Below are 27,718 nucleotides of genomic sequence, written 5' to 3'. Positions count from 1 at the left end.
TTCCATTCCTTCTTATACTCCCACTGAAGTGTTCCCCTAAACTCCTTCCTCCACCCACACCCACTACATGGTTCCACCCTCCAGCTAGGGACCAGGGACTGTGCTCTCCCTTAGGAGCAATCTCGCCCTTCCCTCTGAAGTGGAGTGTAATGGATGCAAGTGTGTGGGTCCCGGGCAGTACTCCATCCTTACCTGAGAGTCGGATACCAGACCTCTGGGTGAGATGCAGTACCTCTGTGGCGACTGAACCCGCAGGGGCGCCACAAAGGCATTGAAGCTAAGGACTGGCCCGCCCGTTCCCAAGACCTGAATCTGATTGAACACATCTGGGACATCATGTCTCGCTCCATCCACCAACGTCACGTTGCACCACAGACTGTCCAGGAGTTGGCGGATGCTTCAGTCCAGGTCTGGGAGGAGATCCCACAGGAGACCATCCGCAACCTCATCAGGAGCATGCCCAGGCGTTGTAGGGAGGTCATACAGGCACGTGGGGGCCACACACAATACTGAGCCTCATTTTGACTTGTTTTAAGGACATTACATCAAAGTTGGATCAGCCTGTAGTGTGTTTTTCCACTTTAATTTTGGGGGTGACTCCAAATCCAGGCCTCCATTGGTTAATAAATTTGATTTCCATTGATGATTTTTGTGTGATTTTGTTGTCAGTACATTCAACTTTGTACAGAACAAAGTATTCAATGAGAATATTTCATTCATTCAGATCTAGGATGTGTTATTTGAGTGTTCCCTTTTATTTTTTTGAGCAGTGTATATATCCCCCATCATGGTATATATGTCCCTCATCCTGGCATATATATGCCCTTTACCCTTATATTTATATATATATATATATCCCCCATCCTGGTATATATCAGTGTGGAGGGCATATATACCAGGATGAGGGACATATATATTAGGATGGGGGAGGGCCTGGTCCAAAATATGGCACCGGGGTCCATCATACTCTATTTACGCCACTGACTAAGGCCACGTTCACACGTTCAGTATTTGGTCAGTATTTTACATCAGTATTTGTAAACCAAAATCAGGAGAGGAACAATCAGAGGAAAAGGATAATAGAAACACGTCACCACTTCTGTATTTATCACCCACTTCTGGTTTTCTTTTACAAATACTGATGGAAAATACTGACCAAATACTGAATGTGTGAAAATGGCCTAAAAGGCTAATAATAACAAGACATCCCAGCAAGAGATATATATAAAGAAATCTCCAAAATCTCAGCCATGATCGCCTCCTCCTCCTCCTCCTCACTTTCCTGTGTTAGGTTGTAAGATAACTGGCTGCAGCAGGAGCCTCTCCCCTCTGCCCTGTCTGCAGCAGGAGCCTCTCCCCTCTGCCCTGTCTGCAGCAGGAGCTTCCCCCCTCTGCCCTGTCTGCAGCAGGAGCCTCTCCCCTCTGCACTGTCTGCAGCAGGAGCCTCTCCCCTCTGCACTGTCTGCAGCAGGAGCCTCTCCCCTCTGCACTGTCTGCAGCAGGAGCCTCTCCCCTCTGCCCTGTCTGCAGCAGGAGCCTCTCCCCTCTGCCCTGTCTGCAGCAGGAGCTTCCCCCCTCTGCCCTGTCTGCAGCAGGAGCCTCTCTCCTCTGCACTGTCTGCAGCAGGAGCTTCCCCCCTCTGCCCTGTCTGCAGCAGGAGCCTCTCCCCTCTGCACTGTCCACAGCAGGAGCCTCTACCCTCTGCCCTGTCTGCAGTAGGAGCCTCTCCCCTCTGCCCTGTCCACAGCAGGAGCCTCTACCCTCTGCCCTGTCTGCAGTAGGAGCCTCTCCCCTCTGCCCTGTCTGCAGCAGGAGCCTCTACCCTCTGCCCTGTCTGCAGTAGGAGCCTCTCCCCTCTGCCGTGTCTGCAGCAGGAGCCTCTCCCCTCTGCCCTGTCTGCAGTAAGGCAAAATATTACTAAGTCCTGCAACTAAGAAATCATGGTTACAGCAAACCACCGGCCAAATATGGAAACTGGAGATTAACCTGCGTTCTCTGAAGAGTTTCTACAAGACTGCCTTGTAGAGTAGTCCACATCATTAATAGGAAGAAAGCTATTATTTAATGAAAGTCATTTCCACCATTCTGGCGCTGAACAGTTTTATTTGACAACTGCATGTTTGTAATGAATAAGAAAAAAACATGAAAAATGGAGTAAGAATTAAAAAATAAATATATATCATCATTAGATATTGTAATACCAGGTAAACAGAATTGCATTGTAGGGGAATCTTAACAAGTCAGTTCTTTTATTATTGCAACCAGATAAGTTGATTATTTGGTACACAAGACGCATTTCCATGTGGGATACATTCGTCAGAATTAGTAATACATACACCGCAGAGTTAGGTTTATTTCCTCCGTACTTCTCAATAGTCATGGAAGTGACCATCGCTCATACCAGCCTTATCCCTTCCCTATCGGAGCACGGTGGTCATAGATGTCAGCGATGGTCAGTACGTGATTGATATGGAAAGCAATAGAAAACCAGAGACACAATCTGAGCTGATCGTGGTCCCAAAAGTCCCCTATTTCCTAGTTTTTAGGGAAAATGGATCAAAGAGATAACAGACATTAACTGCTACAATGTAGAGACTGCACTGTAATAGTAAATGCAGAGTTACAAAGACCTTACACTTGGGGAACAAGCAATGGAAGATTTTTCCTTTTAGGCTATGTGGACGCGGAGTCTTCTTGCTAAGTTTTCAGAGCAGAAACTCAAACTTTTTGAAAAGTTTTGAGATTTGAAGAGTTTCTGCTCAGTTTCTGTTCCAAAAACTACTCGAAAAACTGTGAGCACTAAGGGCGGGGTCAGACGGGCGTAGATTTTCTCACCTGAGAGAATTGGGTAGATTATGCAAATGGTAATCTGATCAGAGCGTGAACATAGTGCAATGTGATCCGATTCTTTCGGGTGAAGAGAGAGAAAAAAATGTCTCCATCATGTCCATGCAGGGAAATTGAGCTGTACTCAGATGTCATCCGAGTGCAGTCCGGTGTTTTCCACATGCTCATTGACTTGCATGGCCGAGTGCGACCTGAATATTTGATCAAACTAGGGCATGCAGTGATTTTTAGGAAAATATTGGACATATGCACGGCCCCATTGACTAACACTGGTCCGAATGCGTTCCTACGTTTTGTCTGATCGAAAATATGCTCGTCTGCACCTATCCTTAGACTGACTTTTTCCCACGACCAGAAACTTTACAGAGCGTCTTATACATTCTGACTATCTGTGGAGGTAGAACATTATTTTTACAAAACAGGGTGGCGTGTAAATGTCCTGCCGCTCGCTCTGTCTCTACGATTTCCCCCAAAATCAACGATACGCATAATTGCTCTTATGGTGGAGACCTGACTACCTAAAACCACTACATCCAGGGCTTACAAGATAGAAAATGGAAGATGGCGGAGGTGTAAACTCAAATTTAGGTTTAACAACCTAACCAATGCAAGTCCCAAAACGCTAAATCGAAATTATATTAATTATCAAAGTTAAGAGTTCAATTAGTGTGAAAGCCCAAGTGCACCCCCAACACACATCTGATATACCACCCTGCGGAGCCCCTGGGAACTAATGCAAAAATCTTCTACAGAAACATACCCTAAAGCTAGGCATACACATTACAATATGGTTGGCTGACCCCACCAATGACGGAGAGACCCCAATAGCAGATTGTAACAGGGTTAAAAATTGACTATGGGCATTCGCTGTCTTACATGGGACTGACCTTTTCCGCTGTGACATTATGGCATTTGTTATGTGACCATGTGTTGGGCAGGTTAGCGCAATTTATGTTCCTTTTAACAATATGATGTTGGTTCAATCTGATTCTGCTTTGCATGTTGTGTGAACATGAATCAGTCACCAGGTTTTTGCCACCTAGAGCAGCATAATGTAGAGACCTCGATTCCAGCGATGCGTCCCTTACTGGGCTGCTTGCTGCAGTTTTGATAAAATCCCTGTTTAATCACTAGAGGACTAGTAAACCGGCTTTCATGTAGTCCTCCATATTCAGGAGCTCTGTGTAACTCCACCCCCACTACTGATTGGCAGCTTTCTGCCTATGCACGGTGTATACAGAGAGCAGACAATCGGTGTTGTGGGCGGGGTTATACAGAGCTCAGCATTTAGAGAACTGCTAGATCTGCAGAAGAGAAAACTGTGATTTTATCAAAACTGCAGCACCCAGTAAAATAAGTGATACATCACTGAAATTAGTGTCTCTGCCCCTATATTATGCTGGGGGGTAGGAGCAAAAACCTAGTGACAGATTCTCTTTAAAGTTTAATATTCTACCACTCAGGGTCAGTCGCAGAGGGCAGGAGCAGCAGATTGGAGCTCTGCATCCTGTATAGTTAGTTATCTATAGCGTATGGACCCCTTATTTAATCATCTATATGACCTCCGCAATTCCTTGCCCAACCGCGGGTCACATGACCTGAACTTTGAGTGTCATATATACTTATGATGCTGTAACTTCTGGCTCGGGCAGGTAGTTGGGGGCCGTAATATGGATGCGTTCTCGATTAATCCATAGCATCGGACAAGTTTAAGAAAAAAAAAACTTTTATATATAGAACCCTAGTTTCTCATTCAGCACTTATAAGACATTGTAACCAGCACATATTAGTATAAGAAAGGAAGTTGTCTCATTATGTAGCATCATCTAATAGAAGTGGCCCAACAAGGGGGGCAGATATTTTTGGATTCCCCTCCAGTAATAAATGACAATGACGTCCCCAGTAAAAATAAATAAAGGAAAGTCATTCTTCCATTGCTGCATGAGTCACAAGTGGATGTACGTGTGCGTGAGACCTGCATTGTGTCTGAGCTGGGATCTTCTAAGTTGTTGAAAGCACTTGAGATGCCAAGTGGTGAAGGCTGCATTGTGGGAAAGGCATGCCTGACGCTCGCTAGTAGGAAAACCCTTGTCAGAAGGCATGCAACCAGGAGAGAAGGGAAGGTATGAAAGCCCCGAGCGAGGACATATGGAAAAGTGCTAGAGCGGAGTTCCTAGGCTAGAAAACGAGTCGACATCATCACTTATTGCAGAAGTCGTGTGAGGTTATTCAGGCAGGAGATGCATAAATAAAAATCAAGGAGCGACGTCGTTATCTTTTCTTCTATAAATAGTTAAAAATAGAATTATGTGGAAGTGCAACAATTCATGGTAACTTTATACAAGGATACGTAAACCATGGCAGCCAGTGGTTCTTAATAAACGCAAGTTAGAAGCACCTGGAAAGAAAGAGAACGTGCAAATTGTGCCATTTGCAAAAATGAAGATGTTAAGTAAGACGATAGCACCCAGAGGAGTGTGGTGGAGATCAGAATAAAACATTTGCTACATGACTGTGAATGACTTCATAACGAGGTGCAAATGTGCATCATATACAGCTGTCAATTAGGTTATGGACAGAGGCCGACCGTCAGCGCTGACTCTCCCCATCCATGCATGGCATTTCAATGGAAGGAAAGACAAGTCAGATCTAACACTTAGAGTGGGCACTTTTTGCTCTTATTTTATTCCCCTTCCTTCTCGGAGTATTTTCCACTTTTTTTTTTTTATTAATTCGCCATATGGTTCCAGAGATATGGATCTTTTTATTTGGTGTTCATTTTTATGGTCTTTACAAGGGGGCGTGGCTCAAGGGATCCTCAGGGGCGTGTCCTTAGAATGGTCAGCATTATTATCTGAGAGCCACGCCTCCTTGATAAAGAACATAAAATATAGCAGTAAGTAAAAAAGGACCTATCAAACCATATGGTTTATTAAAAAAAATATATTCAGGAGAGCAAGGGAATAAAAAGTGGTCACTTTTATCCAGTGACAGGTCTTCACTAAGGTGAACCTGTCACTTGCCATAAATATGTATTTTTTTTTAACCCGGTGTAAATGCCACTGTTTTCCTGAATCCGGCGATGTTTTTCCTTTGTTCTTGCGCCTTTCCTTTCCAGAGATATGGAGCCTTCTTCTCTGTGTGTAATTCTAATATTTTTTATCCAAGTGGGTGTGGCCCTCAATTCTTCTCTGTGGGTGTAATATGGAGGACCACGCCTAGTTGGTAAAAAGACTAGAATTACATACAGGGAAGAAAGGGCCATATCTCAGGAACAGAGAGGCGTAGGAACAAAAGAAAAATATCGCCGGATTCAGGAGAACATCGGCATTTACACCAAGTGAAAAAAATTTACATATTTATGGCAAATGATAGGACCATTAAGACCCTTTCACATGGACCAATAATCAGTTGGGTGAGCATTTGTAGGAACAATTAGTCCAAATCATCAGCCCACATAATCCCACCAGCAATGAGCCAATGAACGAGCAAAATTATCTTTCGCATGGCCTAAAAAATCATGGTAGTCGGCAGCTCCTTTGTCCGGGTACACAGAGGAAGTGCTGCCAGCAATATTCCATCTGCAGTTGATTGAATTAACCATCATTTGTCCCCATACATTTGGCATCTGACTGTGTAAAAGACACTTTAAATGAGAAGCAATTGACTTTATTGGGCAATATATCTGCAAGTGTATATCAGTCCTTAGTTCCGGAAAACATCTACCAGTGGGGTCATTCTTGATGTTTGGCTGTCAATGATCTCACGACTCCGGCCAGCTTGGCATAAGCACAGAACATCATTTTTGCATCATATAAAAGCCCAAACCATAACCATATAGAATCATATGGTCATTACCAAGGATGCAATCCACTGATTGGCTTTCAACTCAGGTGCCAAAGGAACCAACTATGAAATGTAAAGGGGGCATGAAATGGGCAGATTCTAACCCATCATGACCTCCAATCAACTAAATAACAAGCGATTAGCACTCATTTAAAGCCCTTTTACATGGTAGTGATGAAAAACTGTATAGGGATCAAACAATAGTTTGGTACTGTCGGTTAGCACACGTTGGGTAACGTCCTGCCGACAACGATGGATTAGGACACAGAAAAGATGAACGAGATTTTTGCCTGTTTATGGACTGATGGGATATTTACACAGGTCTGTGATTGACAATGAGCTGATGACTGGCCGGTCTAAATGGTTTTCATGGCCAGCATGGAGGCATAGGTCCAAGCTCTTCACTCCTTTACATAAAGACAATATAAAGGCAATATAATCAGGGTTGGTCAAAGTGATAAATATGTACACACACGTAATTAGATGCTTAGATATACTGCACATTTGCACCTCATTAGCAATTTTCTTGGTCGTTGAGGAGGATGTGAACCTTTTGCTGCTTCCACCCATGCGGCCAAAAGTAAACTACGCAGTCTCGCATAAGCTGGCCATAAAAATAAGATGAATGTTAATGTGTAGCATTGATTTCTGCAGGATTGGACTTGTCTAAGGGCAACTTAATTCATCGGATATTATCATACCTCATCCTTTTCTCTCCATGGAGAGAAACACTGCCAGATCTAGCATGCAAGTTTACGGTTTCGTTGGGTTGAGATAGTGTCCGGCCAAGAGCTATCTTAGCGTTAGAGACCCGGTCTCTCTAGGATTTACCTAGGGGGAAGGACGTAGTTCACCTTCATGCTTTGTAGGTGGCTACAACCAAAGGTTCCCATCCTCTCTAATCGGACAATACATTTCAACTTAGCAAATGTGTGCGGTTTCCTTAAGTTCCTCTGCGATTTTCCAGCATTTTGTGAACGTTGGAAGATACATGGAGAGATGTTTTGTGGTATGGAAGCTCCTGTAAATCTGAGGATGTCAAAAGTTTCTTGTATTTCAAGCAGAAGCCTGTTCAGACCATGTAGTCCAGGGTTTGGTGACTGCATCGTACGTCCACTCCTAATCCTGCGTCAGTGCCAAGGCTGGTACTCTTCTGAATAGACAGTGCAACAGCGACCGGAGCCTTATATACATGTAGTGCCTATTTCCAGGATTTCTGCTCTGCATTACATCAGTCCACAGAGGATACAACCAAATATTAATATTTATATCCCAACTGCATCCAAAAGACCCTTAGTCTATTTGTATATTAATAGGGACATTTCAGGACAGATGGCATAGATGCCACTGATTGCCTTAGAGGCAGAGGACTTCGGCTTTTCGTTGTAGAGCGGTGGGTTAAACTCCTTTCCTGCTTGAGGGACCTGCACAGTGCAAAGAGGAGAGCAAAGATCACCATCTTCCCTGATGCCTTATGCTACGGTGTAATGTAATGTCACAAACAGGGAAAACCATTCACCCTGATATCAGACTAGTCTTCGATAAAGTCGTGTCTTTACATGGCAGAGAGGTATCTTTGCAATGAGATGCAGGCCTTTCCAGCAGTGAAGAAGAGGTTACATGGACAAATGGCAAGGACCAAGAAGAAGCCCTTCAGAAGTGAGAATCCAGTGTTCTTCCCCAATGGATCCACTTCATCTACGTCATACATTGAGGGCTTCTCCTGGACGTAAAGGACCTGATTCTTTGTCAGAGGCTGGTCGAGGAGACAGAAAGAGTGGGAGACGAGGGAGGAGGAAAATTAAGAAGTTCTAAGACTGCGACCCCAACGCTGCTCCTTCTGGTGAACATACAGGAGGCTGCTACCCACTTGTTGGTACGTGGGTTGTACTTCTCAATGGAGTTTAGGCTTGAGCTTCCATCATTACCTCCCACTGCGTAAAGCCACCCATCCATGGCCACAAGATCATGAGTGCTTCTGTAAACAGACAAGAAATTAGATATAGATCTAAAGATGCTGCATTGCCCAAAAAAGTACTAATTGTATTATTGAAAATCCTCTCCATTTTCAAGAATAGATGGATTTATAATTTTATTGTTTGATGCTCAGTGGCTAGCCTACCTGCCACGTCTGGAGTCTATCAGAAGTGGCTGATTTCCTAGGCAAAGAGCGCAGCACTTGCAAGTGCAAGATCTTTAGTATTGCGCTTACCAGCACTGCTCTGAAGCTTGCTGGATTTCTTGCTCTAACCAGCTTTAGTCCTCCTGTGCTTCTCTGAAGTTGCATCTGCTTGCGGCATAGAATGGAGCACAGTATGTAACAGCGGCACAACAATGCTGCTGACAATCAGGAGTAGACCCTCCCCCAGCAATCAGAAAGCCACAAGCACGGGAACTTCAGAAACAGAGCATGAAACGAACTCTTTAATTTATAGAACTTACCTGTTAAAGCTCATTGTGACAACACAGCTTCTAATCTTAATTAGCCAGATTTCTAGATTTGTTAGGCCAAGAGAAATACACTATTGTGTTTGTGTTGACTTTTGAATGTATGTATTTTTCTTTTGGCTGGTCAAGAAGGACAGACTAGTATTTGTATAAACCTGAATGTTGACGACTTCTCTTAATCTGTGAACAATGAATGTCATATTTACCAAATGGGGAAACCCCATATAATACCTGTCACTAAAGACTATAAAATTTAACTTTTATTAAATATTCAATTAAAATGCATACTGGGTATTAAAAAAACATCCCTGATCTACCTAAACGTTCTAATATAATCACTCATATATTTGTTCTGATGGCCTCATAGGAAGCCACCATTCGTGGCAAAATAGGAAGGTAGTTTATACTAGCACGTCCCCCCAACATGTTTCACCGCTTCAGCGTCGTCGTTAGGGAATTCAAGCCAATGTCCCATCCCCTGACGACGATGCTGAAGCATTTTAATTGAATATTTAATAAAAGTTAAATTTTATAGTCTTTAGTGAGGGCCTTGTACCTCCATGAACAGTCAACTTCTTAAGCTTGCCGCTACCTCCTCTCTGTGGGGGCCCGCCAAAAGCAGGAGGGCCACCGGTTGAGGTACTTGGTCCTGGAAGTCCCAAAGTCGCAGTTGATCTATTCCCGGCGGGCCAGAGGAAGGATGAGACGGTGTAATGTTGTACCATCTTGGGTACTTGATGGGACTATTCTACATGTTTATTGTCCATTTGGTGGTTCAATAAAGTATTGCCACACTGTTTTACCCTCACCCTGTGTTGTCTGAGTAGTATTATGCCCACGGAAGACCCCGGGTCTTCACACTCATTCATATATTTTTTTTTTGGTGGGCTGGATAACACCATTACATTTTAATTTCTAAGTTTTGTTTCATGGGATTCACTCGCCATCCAGATGGAGTATTGCCCATTTAGGAATTCATCGGCTGGACATACATACTAAAATTGGGCTTACATTGGCGACCGGTGGTCATTTAATAGCCTATTTACAAAGGCCGACCTGACTGCACACAAAGATCAGAAATCGATCACTAAGTGCACATAGGCCACAATTGTTCTCGGCAGCACAGGTCCTGTTTACGTAGGATGATGCGCTGCTGAGAATGATGATCTTTTTTGCAGCACAAAAGACCATTTTGTTGGGAGATCGGCAGCCTGTTTTAATTGCAGAATCATAGGAAAACGAGAGTTCCTACGAGCGCTTATTCCTGGTAATTGTGCTGTGTAAATGGACCTTAACTTTCTCCAAATTTCCTTCCCCTTCTCTTCATAACTATGATGGCCAATATAGAAAAGCGACAGCATAACAGAAGATAGATTACATAAATTATCTGCTATGTATTGACATGAAACCTTCACTGTACAAAGATTCCATCACCACAAATGGATTACTCCTCATTACAAAGCCCCCTGAGGCTACGCAGCAGGGGGCTATAGAAAGTCCCCCTCCCCAGAGCTGGCACCAATCTCCCATCTGGAGCTTATCTGATGGTGGACAATCCTCTCATGTACATAAAGAGAGTTTGTGGAGCGCTTCCTTTGATGTGATAGAAATGGAGGAGATGGATTATGTTGGAAGACCACTTCCGTTAGATCCATTTACGGTTAGAAACCAATTAAATTATATTAATTTGTGGAGCAGGAAACATGGGTGTACGTGTGATGGTGGGTCATGGTCTGCCGTATCCTAGATTACCTCCTAATGTTCATCGGGGCCACACTCTCCCATGTGTTCACTTTCGGGTTATATCTCTCCACAGAATTCAGGCAGCTTGTGCCATCATTGCCTCCGGCAACATATAACATTCCCTCCAGAACGGCCACTCCGGCACTGCTACGGCGGCTCAACATGTTGGCAATCGGAGTCCATGTGTTTATCTGTGAGAAAAAAAAAGTCTGGATAGATTATAGAAGCACCAATATTGGATTATGGGAAATCATTTAGGTTTAAAGGCGACCGATGGGAAATTATATTAATCCTACCCTAAAGCTCGTCACAGATGCACTATATGGAGAAAAGTATTGGGACTCAAATCCAGGATTTACCATAGGAGCCACCGGTGTAACAAGTCCTTCATGACATTTCTTCCTCCTAAATCTTTCCCCATCACCTGCGAGTGACATGATTGAGACGTGGAAGGAACCGCAGCAACTCAGCCACGAAGTGGAGACTTCGTTATATTACAGAGCGGGGGACCGAGTGCTGAGGGCAGAAAAAAGTCACCATCGCTCTGCTGACCCCATAACTGCAGAGTCCAGACAACATCAGCACAAACACTGCGCCCCCACCGGGAGTTTCATGGCCGAGCAGCTGCATGCAGCCGTACATCACCAAGCACAATGCCGAGCGTCGGATGGAGTGGTGTAAAGCCGCCACCACTGGACTCTGGAGGAGAGGTGTTCTGTGCAGTGACGGATCACACTCCTTTATCTGATGGACGAGTCTGGGTTTGGTGATTCCAGGAGGACGTTACCCACCTAACTGCATTGTGCTGCTGTACAGATGGGGGAGGATAATGCTATGGGCTTGTTTTTGAGGGGTCTGCCTCGGCCCCTTAATTCCAAGTTAAGGGAGATCCTAATGCTTCGCAACAAGATATTTTGAACAATTGTAGCTTCCAGCCCTGAGAACAGTTTGGGGAAGGCTCTTTTCAGTTGCAGCTTAACACAAAGCAAGATCTATATAGACATGGTTGGGATGAACTAGAAGGTAGATTGTGAACCCGGCCTCTCGTCCAACATCAGTGTCTGACTTCCCAAAGGCTATTCTGGGTGAATGGCCAAAAATTCCCACAGCCAAACTCCAAAATCTTGTAGAAAACCTTCCCAGAAGAGTGAGAGTCGTTATGGCTGCAAAGTGGGAACCAACCATATTAATGCCAATGGATACTGGAGTGGGAGGTAATAAAAGCAGATGTAGGTGTAATGTGGAGGTTTCCCAATACTTTTGTCCATAGAGTGTAGATTGGTGACTGCTATTCTTCTTGTCTTCCCATTATACCGGCAAGTGGGATCGGCACAGCTTACAAGGGAGCAGAAGATAGGCTCGGCCCGATACCTCACCTCTGGCATCGGCTTTCCACTCTTTACTACAAAAGGATAAGGCCTGCTGAATTTCACCAAAGAAATAAGTAAAGAAAATAAAATCGCTTGTTTATTCGATGTTCTTCTAATGTGTATGGCCACTTATAGGATAGATTGCCACCTGATTAGTGTACCAACAATCCAAGTGTGGCTGTGCCTGGTTCAGCATCTCAGCCCATTCAAGTCAATGTGACGCAGCCACATTGTTACGGGTGTGAGTGGGCACAGCTCTCATTCTGCAGTACAATAAAGCCAGGTAGAGACTAACATTATTATATAAACCAGCAGCATCAATGGATTAGGCTGTACAGATCTTATAGAGAAGAAGGGGCTCCGAAGATTGAGATCTTAGTAGCCAGAGTGGAAAGTGGCAGACTTGGCATAATCACATATGACCTAGCTGCTCATTAATTTCTATGAGAGCTATCTAATATTACAATTTCACCTAATGCCATATCCTTCCATCTGATTTGTAAAATTTTAAAATGCAACAATAAAAAAAAAAAAACGAAATACATTGTATCTGTGTAACATTAGCCGGGCTAATTATACCCGGACACTTGTGGCTCCTCTATACTTCTTTTGGCATACCACTGGGAAATAATTAGCACTCCTAATTAATGAAGTATTCAATGTATGTGGAGGGGGAAAAAAAATAGAACAGAGATATTCTTGTGAGGAAATGCCATGATCTGGAAGCGTCCATCTATATCCCTGGTTTAGAAATATGAAACATATGTCAAAAGTTTTCTAAAAGTGCAATGACTCTTTAATGTTCCTTCAAATCATTTCTTGAATGTCAAAAATGAGCCCATCTCTAAAAACGAAGGAACAGAAATCCTCAGCCGGAGCTCATCTCCGAGGAAAGCTTCTATTGAGCTCCTGTCCTTCCCTTTAATGGATTAGTGGGGGGTCTCAGCACCTGGACCCCCACCTAATGACGCTTCTGACATGTATATCATGTACCAAGTGATTTCTGAAAGTGTTGTTAAACTTTCAATCTTTAGAAGACCACCCAAAAATGTATGGAAAAATGGTCTTCTGTGGGGTTAGGAGGAGGGTGGTCCTTACGTATATTGTATATGATGGAACTGAAAACATGTTCTAGATATTGGGGTAGTCTTTCCATAGAGGTGGTCTTGTATAGGTACAAGGGGCTATGCCCACCATTAAAATGTATGCGCCATTGCTTAAATGAGGTTTTCATCTTAAATGTATTATTTTTTTAAGTTTTTGGATAGTGATATGAAAAAATGGAAAAAAAAGCATATCTACATGAAGAAATAACTCAATCTTGTATTTTTCACACTTGCCACTAGGCTTTATACTAGACTCAAACTTCCTGTTGTGCAGAGAAGGCTTTTTAGCAGTCTCATTATCATCACAGACAGGTTTACAATAATGGATAACACTGTCAATTACAATGTAGATAGTACAGGATCCACCATTCACAATAGGTGATGTCACAGCTCACCTTCTCTTCCTCCTATACAATGACTGATAACACCTCTACATACAGCTGATACCACAGGATCTACCAATCACAATTGGTGATGTCACAGCTCACTCCCTCCCCCTCCTGTACAATGACTGCTAACACCTCTATATACAGTATATAACACAAGATCCTCCACTCGCAATAGATGTCACAGCTCACTTCCTCCTTCTCCTATACAATGACTGATAACACCTCTATATACAGTAAATAACACAGGATACACCATTTCCATTAGGTGATGTCACAGCTCACCTCCTCCTGTACAATGACTGATAACACCTCTATATACAGTATATAACACAAGATCCTCCACTCACAATAGATGTCACAGCTCACCTCCTTCTCCTCCTGTACAATGACATTTGCCCAGACTAATGCTATTAGTTCTAGTACCTAGTGTGAAAACTTCAAGATTTATTATTCTATTAAAATTGTAGACTGTGATATGAAAAATGAAGATATGTAACACTTCTAAATGTGTAATAAATAAATATATAACTGTGCCTATTCAGTCATTGTTTCGGGTCTCCATTAGGTCCAAAGTCATGTTTTAGTCCCATGCAAATTAGGCATGCAAGTGCACTAGTGGGTGTATCAGTGCACTTGCAGTCCTCGGCTTCTCTTTCGCTTCTCCGCACCGGCAGTGCACCCACTTCTTGATTGACTATAGAACCTGTCTGTACATTGTTACCGATAGGTTCGTTTTAAGCAAAAAGTCATTTTCTGATGACACATTCCCTTTAATGCTAACAGATGCATTAGGTAGTGTATGAAAGGCAGATAGGACAGGGTTAAAACCTAGCACTGAAGGTCCTGATTATGTGCACCTGGCTAGCTATGCCTAGAGCCAGGCCCTGTGTTCGTTTGATTGTCAGTGAGCTGGGGAAAGCGGAGCAGTCTGTGTGTTGGAGCTGGTGAGTGACCAGCAAATGTGAGCTGTATGGGAGATGAACACTTCTCTGTGATGTGCCTACAAAAGGACTGTGTGGATTATTATATGTTTTGGACTGGAGAAAGAATTTTGATTTAGAGTGCAGAGAAACGCAATAAACCTTACCTAGTTTACACCAAGACCTGTGCCTGTGCTAAGTGAGTGTCTACTGCTGAGCGTGAATCCCTACAGTAGCAAATAGCAAGTGTGGGGCGAACAGTAGAAAGCACTTTGGTAATGAATCGTGCTTCATTATCTGCAAGTCAGACAGACCCAACCTGACAGATGACCAAATGGATGTGAAAGCCTGAAACCATATTCCAAAATCCAGTGAAACGCCTTCCCCAAAGGATCCAAGCAAGAACAAGGGCCTCTATAGCATTGGCAGAGGGAGACACAGACAGAAGAGGCCCCTGTGGAAGAACGGTATATGTCCTCTTTGTTGTCCGAAACGGGTGGAGAAACCATTGGTGGAACCCGTACAGCCGCACAGGGGTCCAAAAGGTAAGGGGGCAATGTCTACCTTCAAAGCAGTAATGGGGAGCATCATCATTAGACTGAAAAAAGCTTGCATGCCATTTTTGCTCTTCAGTTTGTGTGCGCCCCTGATCCAATAGCTCATCATAATGCACCCCTTTATGTATCTGTGACCAAATCTGCTTTGGCGTTGAAACTGGGCCCCTTTAAGGCTCTACCAATGGTATGTCCGTCCTTGGGTTTTGGACATACGGATGTTATGTTTGTACCTATAAGGCATATTTCATACATTTTACATTGAAAGTGTAATGAATGGGGCGAAGAATAAACCCCAACACCTTATAGAGAAAGATGCTAGAAAAATACTCCAGAGACAAGTATGTATATAGAGAAAAGACTGGAAACCATTAAAAGAAAAGACTGCTCCTTACTGGTGACACCCTGAACTGCAAGGAACGCCAGCAATGGAGCAACTAGTGGCCCCGCTCCAGTGTCTGATACTTAAGAAAGGGGCAGAGGTAACTACATGTACGTAACATATCTAATAAAAGGTAAAGAAGTAGGAATATACTTGTATAATGGAATTATTAGTGAGCAGTATCCTAAAGCAAAACCAGAATAGTGGGAAAATAATCTCCGTATTAATCATGGATAATATTATATCAATGGTTAGACACTTACTTGAGGTTCGTATTTTTCCACCGTGGCCAAGTGAGAAGAACTGTCATATCCCCCAACAGCATAGAGGTTACCATCTAAAAATATAAAAAAAAAACTTAAAAACATTAGAATCTCATGTTGTCCTCCTTCTTCCCTCGTCTGCCCTAGAGCGGACCATACACATGGGATTTTTGTCAATTTTGATGGGACCAACCATCTAATACAGTTGGGGGCAGAGAAGGATCATGGAGTTTGATGCAACGTGCCAGATCCTTTTTCTTTACAGTGGAGGTAACTCACTGCCAGAACCTTCTCCTTTTCTCCATACAGAACACATGCATGTTCATGAGGAGGTCAGGAGGCATCTAATACTTATGGGCCAGCCTTTGAAAAGGGTTGGGCTTAGTTGGCTAAAAAAAAAAATAATATGAGAAGACAACCATAACTGTTCCAAGTAAACCAAGTTCTGCCCTTTAATATCAATTTACAACATGGAGGAAGGTTTGTCTGCCAAATTTTTGACAAAAATGTTAGTTCCTAAAACTTTTAGTGGACATTGCAAACTCATATACTCCTATTATTCTTTGAAGAGGGGCACAAGGAGCATGAAGCGTCATTGCTGGCAAAGAGGATATTAAAGTCTTATAGGTAGAAAAAGACTCACCAAGTGTTGCCACGCGGACATATCTGCGTCTAGTGCTCATGGCGGCGATGGACGTCCATGTTCCGGTGAGGGGGTCGTAACGCTCTGCACTGCAATGATAGCGCAATATGAGTAATGATATAAGAGGAACCATGTACCAGTAATTAATGATAATCTCACAAATCAGGCTGTGTAAAGCCTTTGCATATTCACCATTTTCACTATTAGGCAAGGATCGACCAAGCAGGGGCAGACATATCTTTGGTGCAACCATACAGGAGCTCAAAAGGTAAGGGGGCCCATTTGGACCTCCAAAACAGGTGGCATTGTGCATATGATGAGCTATTGGACTGGAAAGAACCAATATATTGTTCTTGCGCAGGAGCCATCTTCTGTCTGTGTCCCCAAGTGGTTGGATGTATCCGTCTTTGGACAGATCTGCATGGCTCTTTGCTCATTAGTATTGGCAATACGGCCACCATTTATAGGGGTTATACACTACTTCCGCCTCCCGTTATCTCCTGGCTTCTCTTCCAGTGGGGGTCATCAGGTGACCGCTGCAGCCAATCAGTCTCAACAGTGGAGTCAGTTTCTTCCTGCTCAGATGGAATATGTGGTCTTCAATTGGCTGCAGGAGTCACCCAAAGCCAAGGATCCACGCAAAGGGCAAGTGGAGCAGTGCTCAAGAGCGGCAGGTGTCTTATAGAAAAAAAAATCATTCTGACCTATGTTAGCACCACCATGGAGCCAATTATAAACTAAGTTAAAGTAGCGAAAAAACTTTTAAAAGGGGTCGTCCAATTAAATTAAGTTATTACCTATCCCCAGAAGGGGGTATTTTTACTTTTTTATCCTGACAGGGCACTTGTATCTCCGGTACAAAATGGAGCGGCTGGTGGGATACCCAACCGCCGATCTGTTAATTCTCTATGGGGCTGCAGGAAAGTCGAGTCCAATCCTTCATAGGTAAATCATGGAGCGACAGTAGGGTAGAGATATTCTAATGGGGATAAAAGTGCTCCATTTTGCAAATTGGTGCGGGTACTTGCTGTCGGACCCTCACTGATCAATAATTATACCCTATCCTGTGGATAGGTGATAAAGGGGTTCTCTGGTAAAACAAAAAATAAACCAGCATTTTTTATATGTTATAGGCAGTATGATTGATTAGTAAGGGACTGGATACCAACACCCCCCAACCAATTGCTCGTCACGGGAAAGAAGTGTTTAGTGAGGCAAGAGCAGGACGTAGACTTTCCATTGAGCCAATACATGGCTCTACTCACACTTGAGAATAAGCTGCCCCTCAGAATAATCCAGGGCCGGACTGGCCATCTGGCAGTTCTGGCAAAGGCCAGATGGGCCGGTCCAGCTGTGGGCAGCATTACCTGCTATTAGCAATTGTGACGGAGCACAGACCCGAAGGCTCCGTCACTTACTCAGGCAGGCCGTGGGCATCCCTTCACACGCAGCGCAGGTCACTTGCGCAGGCGGGCCGCAGGCATCCCTTCAGCCGGGGGCTTGCTGGAGGCAGTCGCATGCAGGTGACGTCGGCGGTCGATGACGTCACTGCATCGCACTGCCAGCGTACACTGAGAGATGAAACAGAAGAGGTGATGGACGCTGAGGAGGATGAGGAAACAGGATTAGGGGAGTATAAAGATTTTTTTTATTTTTGGGTGCTGTGAGGAACCATAATACTATATAGGGGCTGCTTGTAGGGGATGATTCTGCTATATGGGGGCTGTTTGTGGGAGACCATCATTCTACATGGGGGCTTTTTGTGGTGGACCATCATGCTATATGGGGGCTGTTTTTGGGGGATCAACTTGCTATATGGAGGCTGTTTGTGGGGGATCATCCTGCTATATGGGGGCTGTTTGTGGGGGACCATCATACTACATTGGGGCTGTTTGTGGGGAACCATCATGCTACATGGGGGCTGTTTGTGGTGGACCATCATGCTATATGGGGGCTGTTTTTGGGGGATCAACTTGCTATATGGAGGCTGTTTGTGGGGGATCATCCTGCTATATGGGGGCTGTTTGTGGGGGACCATCATACTACATTGGGGCTGTTTGTGGGGGACCATCATGCTACATGGGGGCTGTTTGTGGGGGACCATCATGCTACATGGGGGCTGTTTGTGGGGGACCATCATGCTATATAGGGGCTGTTTGTGGGGGACCATCATGCTACATGGGGGCTGTTTGTGGGGAACCATCATGCTATATGGGGGCTGTTTTTGGGGGATCAACTTGCTATATGGAGGCTGTTTGTGGGGGATCATCCTGCTATATGGGGGCTGTTTGGGGGGGGGCCATCATGCTTTATGGGGGCTGTTTTGGGGGGGACCATCTTGATATATGGGGAGCCGTTTGTGGGGGACCATCATGCTACATGGGGGCTGTTTGTGGGGAACCATCATGCTACATTGGGGCTGTTTGTGGGGGACCATCATGCTACATGGGGGCTGTTTGTGGGGGACCATCATGCTACATGGGGGCTGTTTGTGGGGGACCATCATGCTACATTGGGGCTGTTTGTGGGGGATCATCATGCTACATGGGGGCCTGTTTGTGGGGGACCATCATGCTACATGGGGGCTGTTTGTGGGGGACCATCATGCTACATGGGGGCTGTTTGTGGGGAACCATCATGCTACATGGGGGCTGATTGTGGGGGATCATCCTGCTATATGGGGGCTGTTTGTGGGGGACCATCATACTACATGGGGGCTGTTTGTGGGGGACCATCATGCTACATGGGGGCTGTTTGTGGGGGACCATCATGCTACATGGGGGCTGTTTGTGGGGGACCATCATGCTACATGGGGGCTGTTTGTGGAGGATGATTCTGCTATATGGGGGCTGTTTGTGGGAGACCGTCATGCTACTTGGGGACTGTTTGTGATGAACCATCATACTATATGGGGGCTGTTTTTGGGGGATCAACTTGCTATATGGAGGCTTCTTGTGGGGGATTATCCTGCTATATAGGGGCTTGTTGTGGGGGATCATCCTGCTATATGGAGGTTGTTTGTGGGGGATCATCCTGCTACATGGAGGCTGTTTGTGGGGGACCATCATGCTACATGGGGGCTGTTTGTGGGGGACCATCATGCTACATGGGGGCTGTTTGTGGGGGACCATCATGCTACATGGGGGCTGTTTGTGGAGGATGATTCTGCTATATGGGGGCTGTTTGTGGGAGACCATCATGCTACATGGGGACTGTTTGTGATGAACCATCATACTATATGGGGGCTGTTTTTGGGGGGATCAACTTGCTATATGGAGGCTTCTTGTGGGGGATTATCCTGCTATATGGGGGCTTGTTGTGGGGGATCATCCTGCTATATGGAGGTTGTTTGTGGGGGATCATCCTGCTATATGGGGGCTGTTTGTGAGGGACCATAATACTATATGGGGCTGTTTGTGGGGGATCAACTTGCTATATGGAGGTTGTTTGTGGGGGATTATCCTGCTATATGGGGGCTCGTTGTGGGGGATCATCCTGCTATATGGGGGCTGTTTGTGGGGGACCATAATACTATATGGGGCTGTTTGTGGGGGGGATCATCCTGCTATATGGGGGCTGTTTGTGGGGGACCATAATACTATATGGGGGCTGTTTGTGGGGGACCATCATACTACATGGGGGCTGTTTGTGGGGGATCATCATGCTATATGGGGGGCTATTTGTGAAGGACCATCATACTACATGGGGGCTGTTTTAGGGGAACCATCATACTATATGGGGGCTGTTTTTGGGGGAACATCATACTACATGGGGACTGTTTGTGGGGGGATCATCTTGCTATATGGAGGCTGTTTGTGGGGGACCGTAATACTATATGGGGCTGTTTGTGGGGGGGATCATCATGCTATATGGGGGGCTATTTGTGAGGGAACATCATACTACATGTGGGCTGTTTGAGGGGAACGATCATACTATATGGGGGCTGTTTGTGGGGGAACATCATACTACATGGGGACTGTTTGTGGGGGATCATCTTGCTATATGGAGGCTGTTTGTGGGGGATTATACTGCCATTGGGGGCTGTTTGTGGGGGACCATCATAGTATATGGGGGGCTGTTTGGGGCAACCATCATACTATATAGGGGTCTGTGGGGGATCTTCATCTTGTGTGGGGGCTGTGGTGGACATTATACTGTGTGGAGGTCTATGGGGCACATTATACTATGTGGTGGGCTGTGGTGACCTTCATACTGTATGGGGTGATTAAGGGGGACATCAAATTTAATTGGGTGGTTATGAGGGGCATCATGCTTTATATAGGGGTCTGTTGTGAACCTCATACTGTATATTAGGGGCTGTGCTGAATACCATAATGTATGGGGTGCTGTGGTGGACCATCTTAATATGTGGGTGCTGTGCTGTATCATACTTTGTATAGGGTTTGTGGGGTCATCTTACTCTGTGAGGGTCACGAAAGGGGTATCATAGTGGGTGAGACCACTTAGGGGCTTTAGTAGAGGGAAAATAAATGTATGTGCTGCAATACATATCCTCCGTTTCTTAGAAAGTTGGGAGATGATAGGACTTTTTCTATGGGACCTGTTATTTCTATGTACTCGCCTTGGGAGGCCCAATGGGGGGGTCGTTGTCATTATCAGGAAGCAAGGAGGCATTATTATTATTATAAGAAAGCACAGGGGCTATTTGTATTATTATAACTAGGTGCATGGTCACTATAATAAGGTTCACAGGGAAATTATTATAAGGCAGTACAAGTTGTGGTTTGTGTAGAAGCGGTAGAATGAGAGGAGGGTCTTGGAAAAGCAGTAAAGTAAAGATGCCTCTATTATAATTTACAAGGACGAATTATGGTTGGAAGAAGAGGTCATGGTGGTCTGGGCCGAATTAAAAAGAAGAGGGAAAACGAATGACAATAACCAGCGAGAACAGCACTAGTAAGAATCTGCACAGTACACACATATATTCTGTAGAGCACTGGTGTAGACCTGATATTACCATTATATGGACATTGTATGGTCGTGATATCAGTCCTAGTGCAATGGTTTTAGTTAAAGGGTTTGTCCAGGTTTAATGTTAAAGTCTGTAGTGACTCTGTATGACTGAAGATTTCTGGATCCTCATAGTGTGTTCATCGCATGCTGTGAGGATTCTCCGGTGTCGGGAGCGGCTGGTCATGTGACCACAAGTATGATTTGAATTCATGCGATCACGTGCTGACTAGACGTGCACGGCCTCTCTCCATACAAGTGAATTTAGCAAAGCAGAGTATGTTTAGTTGGAATGTGGCCGGAGGTGTGGAAATCCCACACTTGTGGTCACATGACGGCCTCTTCCAACGCTGGCACCGGAGAATCCTGACAGTGAGTGCTGTGAGGATTCAGAAGTCTGAAGTCACATAGACTTTAACACCAAGCCTGGACAACCCCTTTAACAATCAGTATGGTGGTATTATCAGTACTGTGTATACGGGTAATATTTGGTTATGGTTTGTTGGTATTTGTCTGTTATATTGCAATATTGTTATTATTATTCAATTTTATATCGCGGTATTACTATACATATTGAAAATCTTGATTTCCTTCAGGGAGGGTAATATAAGTAATAGATATCTCCATCTGGTCCTCAGGGGCCGGGACAGCATGGGCCTGTGTGCTTTTATATGCCAGGGCTGAATTTCAGTCCCAGTCCGTCCCTGGAATAATCAGAAGGGGGCTTAACACTATTTTTAATAGTTTAGTCACCCTTTAAAAGGAAAAATCCTGAGGATACAATTTTACTCATCCAGTATGTTGCTGATAAATATTAAGATCGGCGAGGGGGTCCCCAATCCATTCTTAGCACAGGGGACCCCAGTCTGCCTTTGCACCCCAGATATCAGCAGGATTATTTGCATTTACTGCTATTCTTAGTATTCTGCACCTGTTCAGACAAGAAGCACCATCATATCCCCCGGCCGCGTACAGCAGTCCATGAAGCACTGCGACACCAAGACAACTTCTCCGAGTTCCCATAGAGACTTCCGGCTGCCAAGTGTTTGTCACAGGGTCGTACGACTCGACTGTAGCAAGGTCAGACGTCCCATCATAGCTGGAATGAGGAAGAATAGGATCAGCTCCACATAGAGAACATTACAATAAGAGGCAGCACAGCCCGCATCTTGGAGGAAGAAGATGCCACACACATCTGGCAGTGGGTTATCTACTTAAAGAACAAAAAGGATCAGGCATATTGTAATGCAGCAGCTCGATCTTTCTTTCCCCCTTTCTCTATTTACTCAAGTAACCAATCCATTGCTATGAATACTCACCCACCCACTGCATAAAGCTTATTTCCAATAGCTGCCACACCCACGCGGGCCCGTCTCGTAGACATAGATGCCACCATGTGCCACCGGTCAGTACGGGTATCATATGCTTCACAGTCACCGTGTATGGCAAAGAGACTGCCACCACCTAAAGACAAAAAAAAAACCACAAGTTTAGGTACATAACACGAGACAAAACAAGTAAAATACACATGCACTAAATAAGTGTCAGTCTGGTGTAGAGGGCGAGATGGCCTGGCCAAGAGGGCTGACAATCTACTAGGAAAGGGTGGAGAAGATGGTAGATGAGAGTGGAAGCAGCTCTTGTGGCAGTGTGGTGGCAGCAGGGTATTGTAGGCTTTTACCTTCTCTGAAAAGGTGGTGTTTTAGGTTGTTTGTGAAATTTTTGAAGGTGGAGATTGTCTGATGTGTTGGGGTAGTGAGTTGTAGAGCATGGGGGAAGCATGGGAGAAATCTTGGGAGATGGTTGTGAAAGGAGCAGAGGAGACAACAAAGAGGGAGGTGTCAGGAGATTAGGGCAGAGATGTAGGGAGAGGACAGGTTGTGGAATGGAGATTATATAAGGGGAGGTATCAGGAGATTAGGGCACAGATGTATGGAGAGGACAGGTTATATACAGGAGATTATATACGGGGAAGTTTCAGAAGATTAGGGCAGAGTTGTATGGAGAGTACAGGTTATGGACTGGAGATTATATGTGGGGAGGTATCGGAAGATTAGGGCAGAGATGTAGGGAGAAGACAGGTTATATACTGGAGATTATATATGGGGGAGGTATCAGAAGATTAGTGCAGAGATGTAGGGAGAGGACAGGTTATATACTGGAGATTATATACGGGGGAGGTATCAGGAGATTAGGCCAGAGATGTATGGAGAGGACGGGTTATATACAGGAGGTTATGTGTGGGGAGGTATCAGAAGATTAGGGCAGAGATGTATGGAGAGGACGGGTTATATACTAGAGATTATATACAGGGAGGTATCGGAACATTAGGGCAGAGATGTATGGAGATGACGGGTTATATACAGGGAGGTATCGGAACATTAGGGCAGAGATGTATGGAGAGGAAGAGTTATATACGGGGAGGTATCGGAAGATTAGGGCAGAAATGTATGGAGAGGACGGGTTATATACTGGAGATTATATACGGGGAGGTTTCAGAAGATTAGGGCAGAGATGTATGGAGAGGACGGGTTATATACTGGAGATTATATGTGGGGAGGTATCGGAAGATTAGGGCAGAGATCTATGGAGAGGACAGGTTATGGACTGGAGATTATATGTGGGGAGGTATCGGAAGATTAGTGCAGAGATGTATGGAGAGGACAGGTTATATACAGGAGATTATATACGGGGAAGTATCAGGAGATTAGGCCAGAGATGTATGGAGAGGACAAGTTATGGGCTGGAGATTGCATGTGGGGAGATATTAGGAGATTAGGACAGATCTATGGAGAGGACAGGTTATGGTCTGGAGATTATGCATGAGGAGGTATCAGGGGATTAGAGTAGAGATGTATGGAGAGGACAGGTTGCAGCAGAGTTGGAATGCTGCAAGACAGCGACAATGGAAGAAGATGCAGAAGTGTACATAATTTACCAGTCATTTAGTCCTGGCCGTCCAGACCTACTTCAATCTGTAACAAGTATAGGAGCGTTTCTGGCCACAGTATATAGCAAAAAAGTATTTTTTATCTTCTCACCTACTGCAAAAAGCACAGTGCTGGCTCCCTCGCATCGCCTTGGTCGGGTTCGACTGTTACTGAGAACCCCCCGCTGTTCTGGCATCAGGTGGTATTTGAGCGCCTCAATCAAAAGGTCTTTGCACTCCGAATGGTGACGTACAAGAAGCTCGGTGTCTACACTGCTCATCAGGAAATCCCTGCTCAGCAAGGGCAGCCGCACACACTTCATTAACTGCAGGAAATAGGGAGCGTCAGGCACCACATCAGATGCTACAGGCAGATTTGTCGGCTCATACGTCTGATTCTCACCCGGGGAACGTGCTGTCTCCTACCATCCACATCATGTTTGACCCAGTTTAGGACAGCTCGGTAGACCTCCTCCTCAGAAGGGACATTCAGACTGTCGCTGGAGATAAGGTCCAGCACCTAGAACCCGCAAACACATTATATAAATTAGAGACTAGGAGATGAGGAGCATGACAACACATATGCACTGTGCCAACATTTCATTTATTTAGGGTGCCTTAAGTAGGCAAATTTCAGCTAATAAACAAGTGTAGATCGACCACATAAAAAAATAGTAATAAAAAAAAAAGCAAAAATCATGGATGATAGACTGTAATAAGTATAAATTAATAATCTTTATTAGAACAAAAATCATAAAAATTAAATATATATATATGTATAAAACCGAGTGGGCACAAATGAAACAAGGAGGATCTTTACTTAGTAGCAAGTAGCGTATAAAAAAAATTATATCCAGTACAAATAAATAGTATACGCAAGACCAAGTTTAATGGGTGCCAACAAGAAGGCAGAGAGACAAAGTAGGCAGCAGTAATTCCTGCAAAAATCAAATCTTAAAGGGGTTGTTCACTTACGGATGATCCTCTTTTAATGTACCTAATGTGCCAAGTAAAATAAAATGTAAAAAAAAAAGCAGATTGCCGATCCTTCACTCCAAGTGCATTCTAAACAGGATGCAAAATATTAATTCGCTAGGTGTAATTATCTGTGGTGCTGCACAATTGATGATCGTTCTCGGCAGCACATCGTCCTGTGTAAACAGGACCTGCACAGCCGAGAACAATGGCAGCCTAGGCACACTGAGTGTGTAAACTGGATACAAACAGATTACTGACCAACCCTATATATGATTAAATTGTTCTGAGTTAGCCATTGACACCAACAGATATTCTTGTCTTAAACTGGTCATACGCATTAGATGGCTCACTCGGCAGAACGAGCGCTCGTGTTCTCTATGAGTGAGTCACCGACTGACACTTTGGCCGGCGGCTTATCTCTAGGAGAACAAAGCCATTGGCAATCCATCCGAAATCGGAAAGGCCTGATTCCACAACCATCAGTTGGCCGGCAGCTCATTTCTAGGAGAACAAAGCGATCAGTAATCCGAAATCAGATATGCCCGATCAACATCTTCCACAACCATCGGTCGGCCAGTGCCGCCATACACAATACATAATGTGTATGGGGGCCTTTACTTCCTCATCCTAAAATAAAACCTTTATATCCCTTACAAAAAGAAAGAAAAAAAATCAGATACTGTTTAAATACTACAATCATTGTGTTTGCCAGCCAGATATTTAAGCACATCAGATTAATTTTCCTTCAGGTGACACAAATTCCAAATTGAGAGAACCGGGGAAACATCAAGGGTAATAGGGTCTTATCTGATGGACAAACTTCTATAGGTGAGGGGTATGGTAACTGCTCACATTTTGGGGTTGTTTAACACACAAGTGAGGAATCAAGGATTGACAGCTGCTGCAGTACCCTCAGATCAGGAGATCCCGCCATCTGGAGCAAGTAATACGATAGGAGTGATATTCTGCACTGCTCATGTTAAAATCAAGAAATTCAGAAGACGTTGTACAGGATTGACCATGTGGTTTATTCTCAAGATGTTTCGAAGTTGGACCAACCTCTTCATCAGGTTCACTGTAGTTCTTCTGATGAAGACGCTGGTCCAACTTCAAAGCGAGTTGAGAATAAACAGTGTGGTCAATCCTGTACGTCTTCTGGATTTCTTGATTTTTAACATGAGCAGAGCAGAATTTCACTCCTATCCACCTACTACTTGCTCCAGACGGTGGGATCTCATGAAGAAGTTGGTTCAACTTCGAAATGCGATGAGGATAAACCGTGTGGTCAACCCAGTACAACATCTTATGGATTTTAACATCAGCAGCGCAGAATACCACTTCTATCCTCCTACTACTTGCTACAAATTCCAAATGGTCCTTCATACACACCAATTTTGGTCTCATTGGACACAGATTTGTCAGATATCGGTAGGTTTAAGGAACCATAAAAATGACATTTTTATTCACCCCTAGGGTGTTGGTTTTGCAGTACACGTAATAAAACACTCTATTTCACATCCTTTCTGGCATTGTCTATTATTTTTAGCCAAATACAATAGTCTAGTACCGGAGGCATTAATGTAGACAAAGACGTGGTGTGAACCCGGCTGGGCATTCACTGTTATGGCCACATTGTCTTGCAGGAAAGGTTTGGAGCGCACAGTGTGGCTACTGCACATGGCCCAATCACAGTCAACCAATGGTGGCCAATGGACACACAATTTTACAAGCAAATTGGTTGCACATCAGCCACAACTGATGGGTGGGGGTCATGGACATGTGCAGAAATCAAATCATGCAATCCTAACCTAAGGGTATGGCCAGAAAGTGCGAATAGCCGCATCCAGCTGAAACTCCGGCAACCGCCATGGCCTTATGTAGGTGGGTGGATAAGGTTGCCATACTGCCAGGCTGTTCCCTAAAATTGCTCATTACCAGCCATATTGCATGGACATTAATAATCAATTAGAAAACTACATCTTTCACATGCAGTCAATGTGGTGCAGTTCTCAGCCGCCAACCCATGTGTTATTACATTAAGGGTACATTCCCACGCTGCAGACTTGGTTGCAGAAATTTTCTGAAAATCTGTTATATTAATCTGAATGCTGTTTTTTTTTTTTTGTTGTTTTTTAACAGATGAATGGGATAATTGCAGAATTTACTGCAACAGAATCCGCACTGTCCTAATGCACTCAAAGACTTGGTTCACACTTTGCATATTTGATGCTTATTTTACGTGCAGATTTTCTGCAGCATTTTTCAGTATCAAAGTGAATGACTTTTAACTGAAACTCATCCACGTGCTACTTTTTTTTTTTTCTTTTGT

General features: G+C 44.3%; 1 protein-coding gene across 3 annotated transcripts in view; it reads right to left on the bottom strand.

Moving 5' to 3' along the window:
• Window positions 1–5,981: 5,981 nt before the first annotated feature.
• The window catches only part of KLHL17 (kelch like family member 17), an 84,470-nt gene continuing 62,733 nt past the window's right edge, over window positions 5,982–27,718 (bottom strand). For all 3 annotated transcript variants that reach the window (XM_073656954.1, XM_073656956.1, XM_073656955.1), the window contains 8 exons: window positions 24,815–24,931; window positions 24,524–24,737; window positions 22,802–22,946; window positions 22,414–22,581; window positions 16,512–16,600; window positions 15,869–15,942; window positions 10,894–11,075; window positions 5,982–8,671 (listed from right to left, as the gene is read on the bottom strand). In XM_073656954.1, the coding sequence (XP_073513055.1) occupies window positions 8,443–8,671; window positions 10,894–11,075; window positions 15,869–15,942; window positions 16,512–16,600; window positions 22,414–22,581; window positions 22,802–22,946; window positions 24,524–24,737; window positions 24,815–24,931 (1,218 nt within the window). In that variant the 3' untranslated portion in view covers window positions 5,982–8,442. The remainder of the gene's footprint in view (window positions 8,672–10,893; window positions 11,076–15,868; window positions 15,943–16,511; window positions 16,601–22,413; window positions 22,582–22,801; window positions 22,947–24,523; window positions 24,738–24,814; window positions 24,932–27,718) is intronic.

The sequence above is a fragment of the Phyllobates terribilis genome, unplaced genomic scaffold, assembly GCF_046119375.1.
Source record: "Phyllobates terribilis strain yellow unplaced genomic scaffold, ASM4611937v1 Scaffold_12__6_contigs__length_324123572, whole genome shotgun sequence".
Classification (NCBI taxonomy): domain Eukaryota; kingdom Metazoa; phylum Chordata; class Amphibia; order Anura; family Dendrobatidae; genus Phyllobates; species Phyllobates terribilis.
The sequence above is the reverse complement of the archived record's forward strand: the minus strand, read 5'-3'. Positions and strand labels throughout refer to the sequence as shown.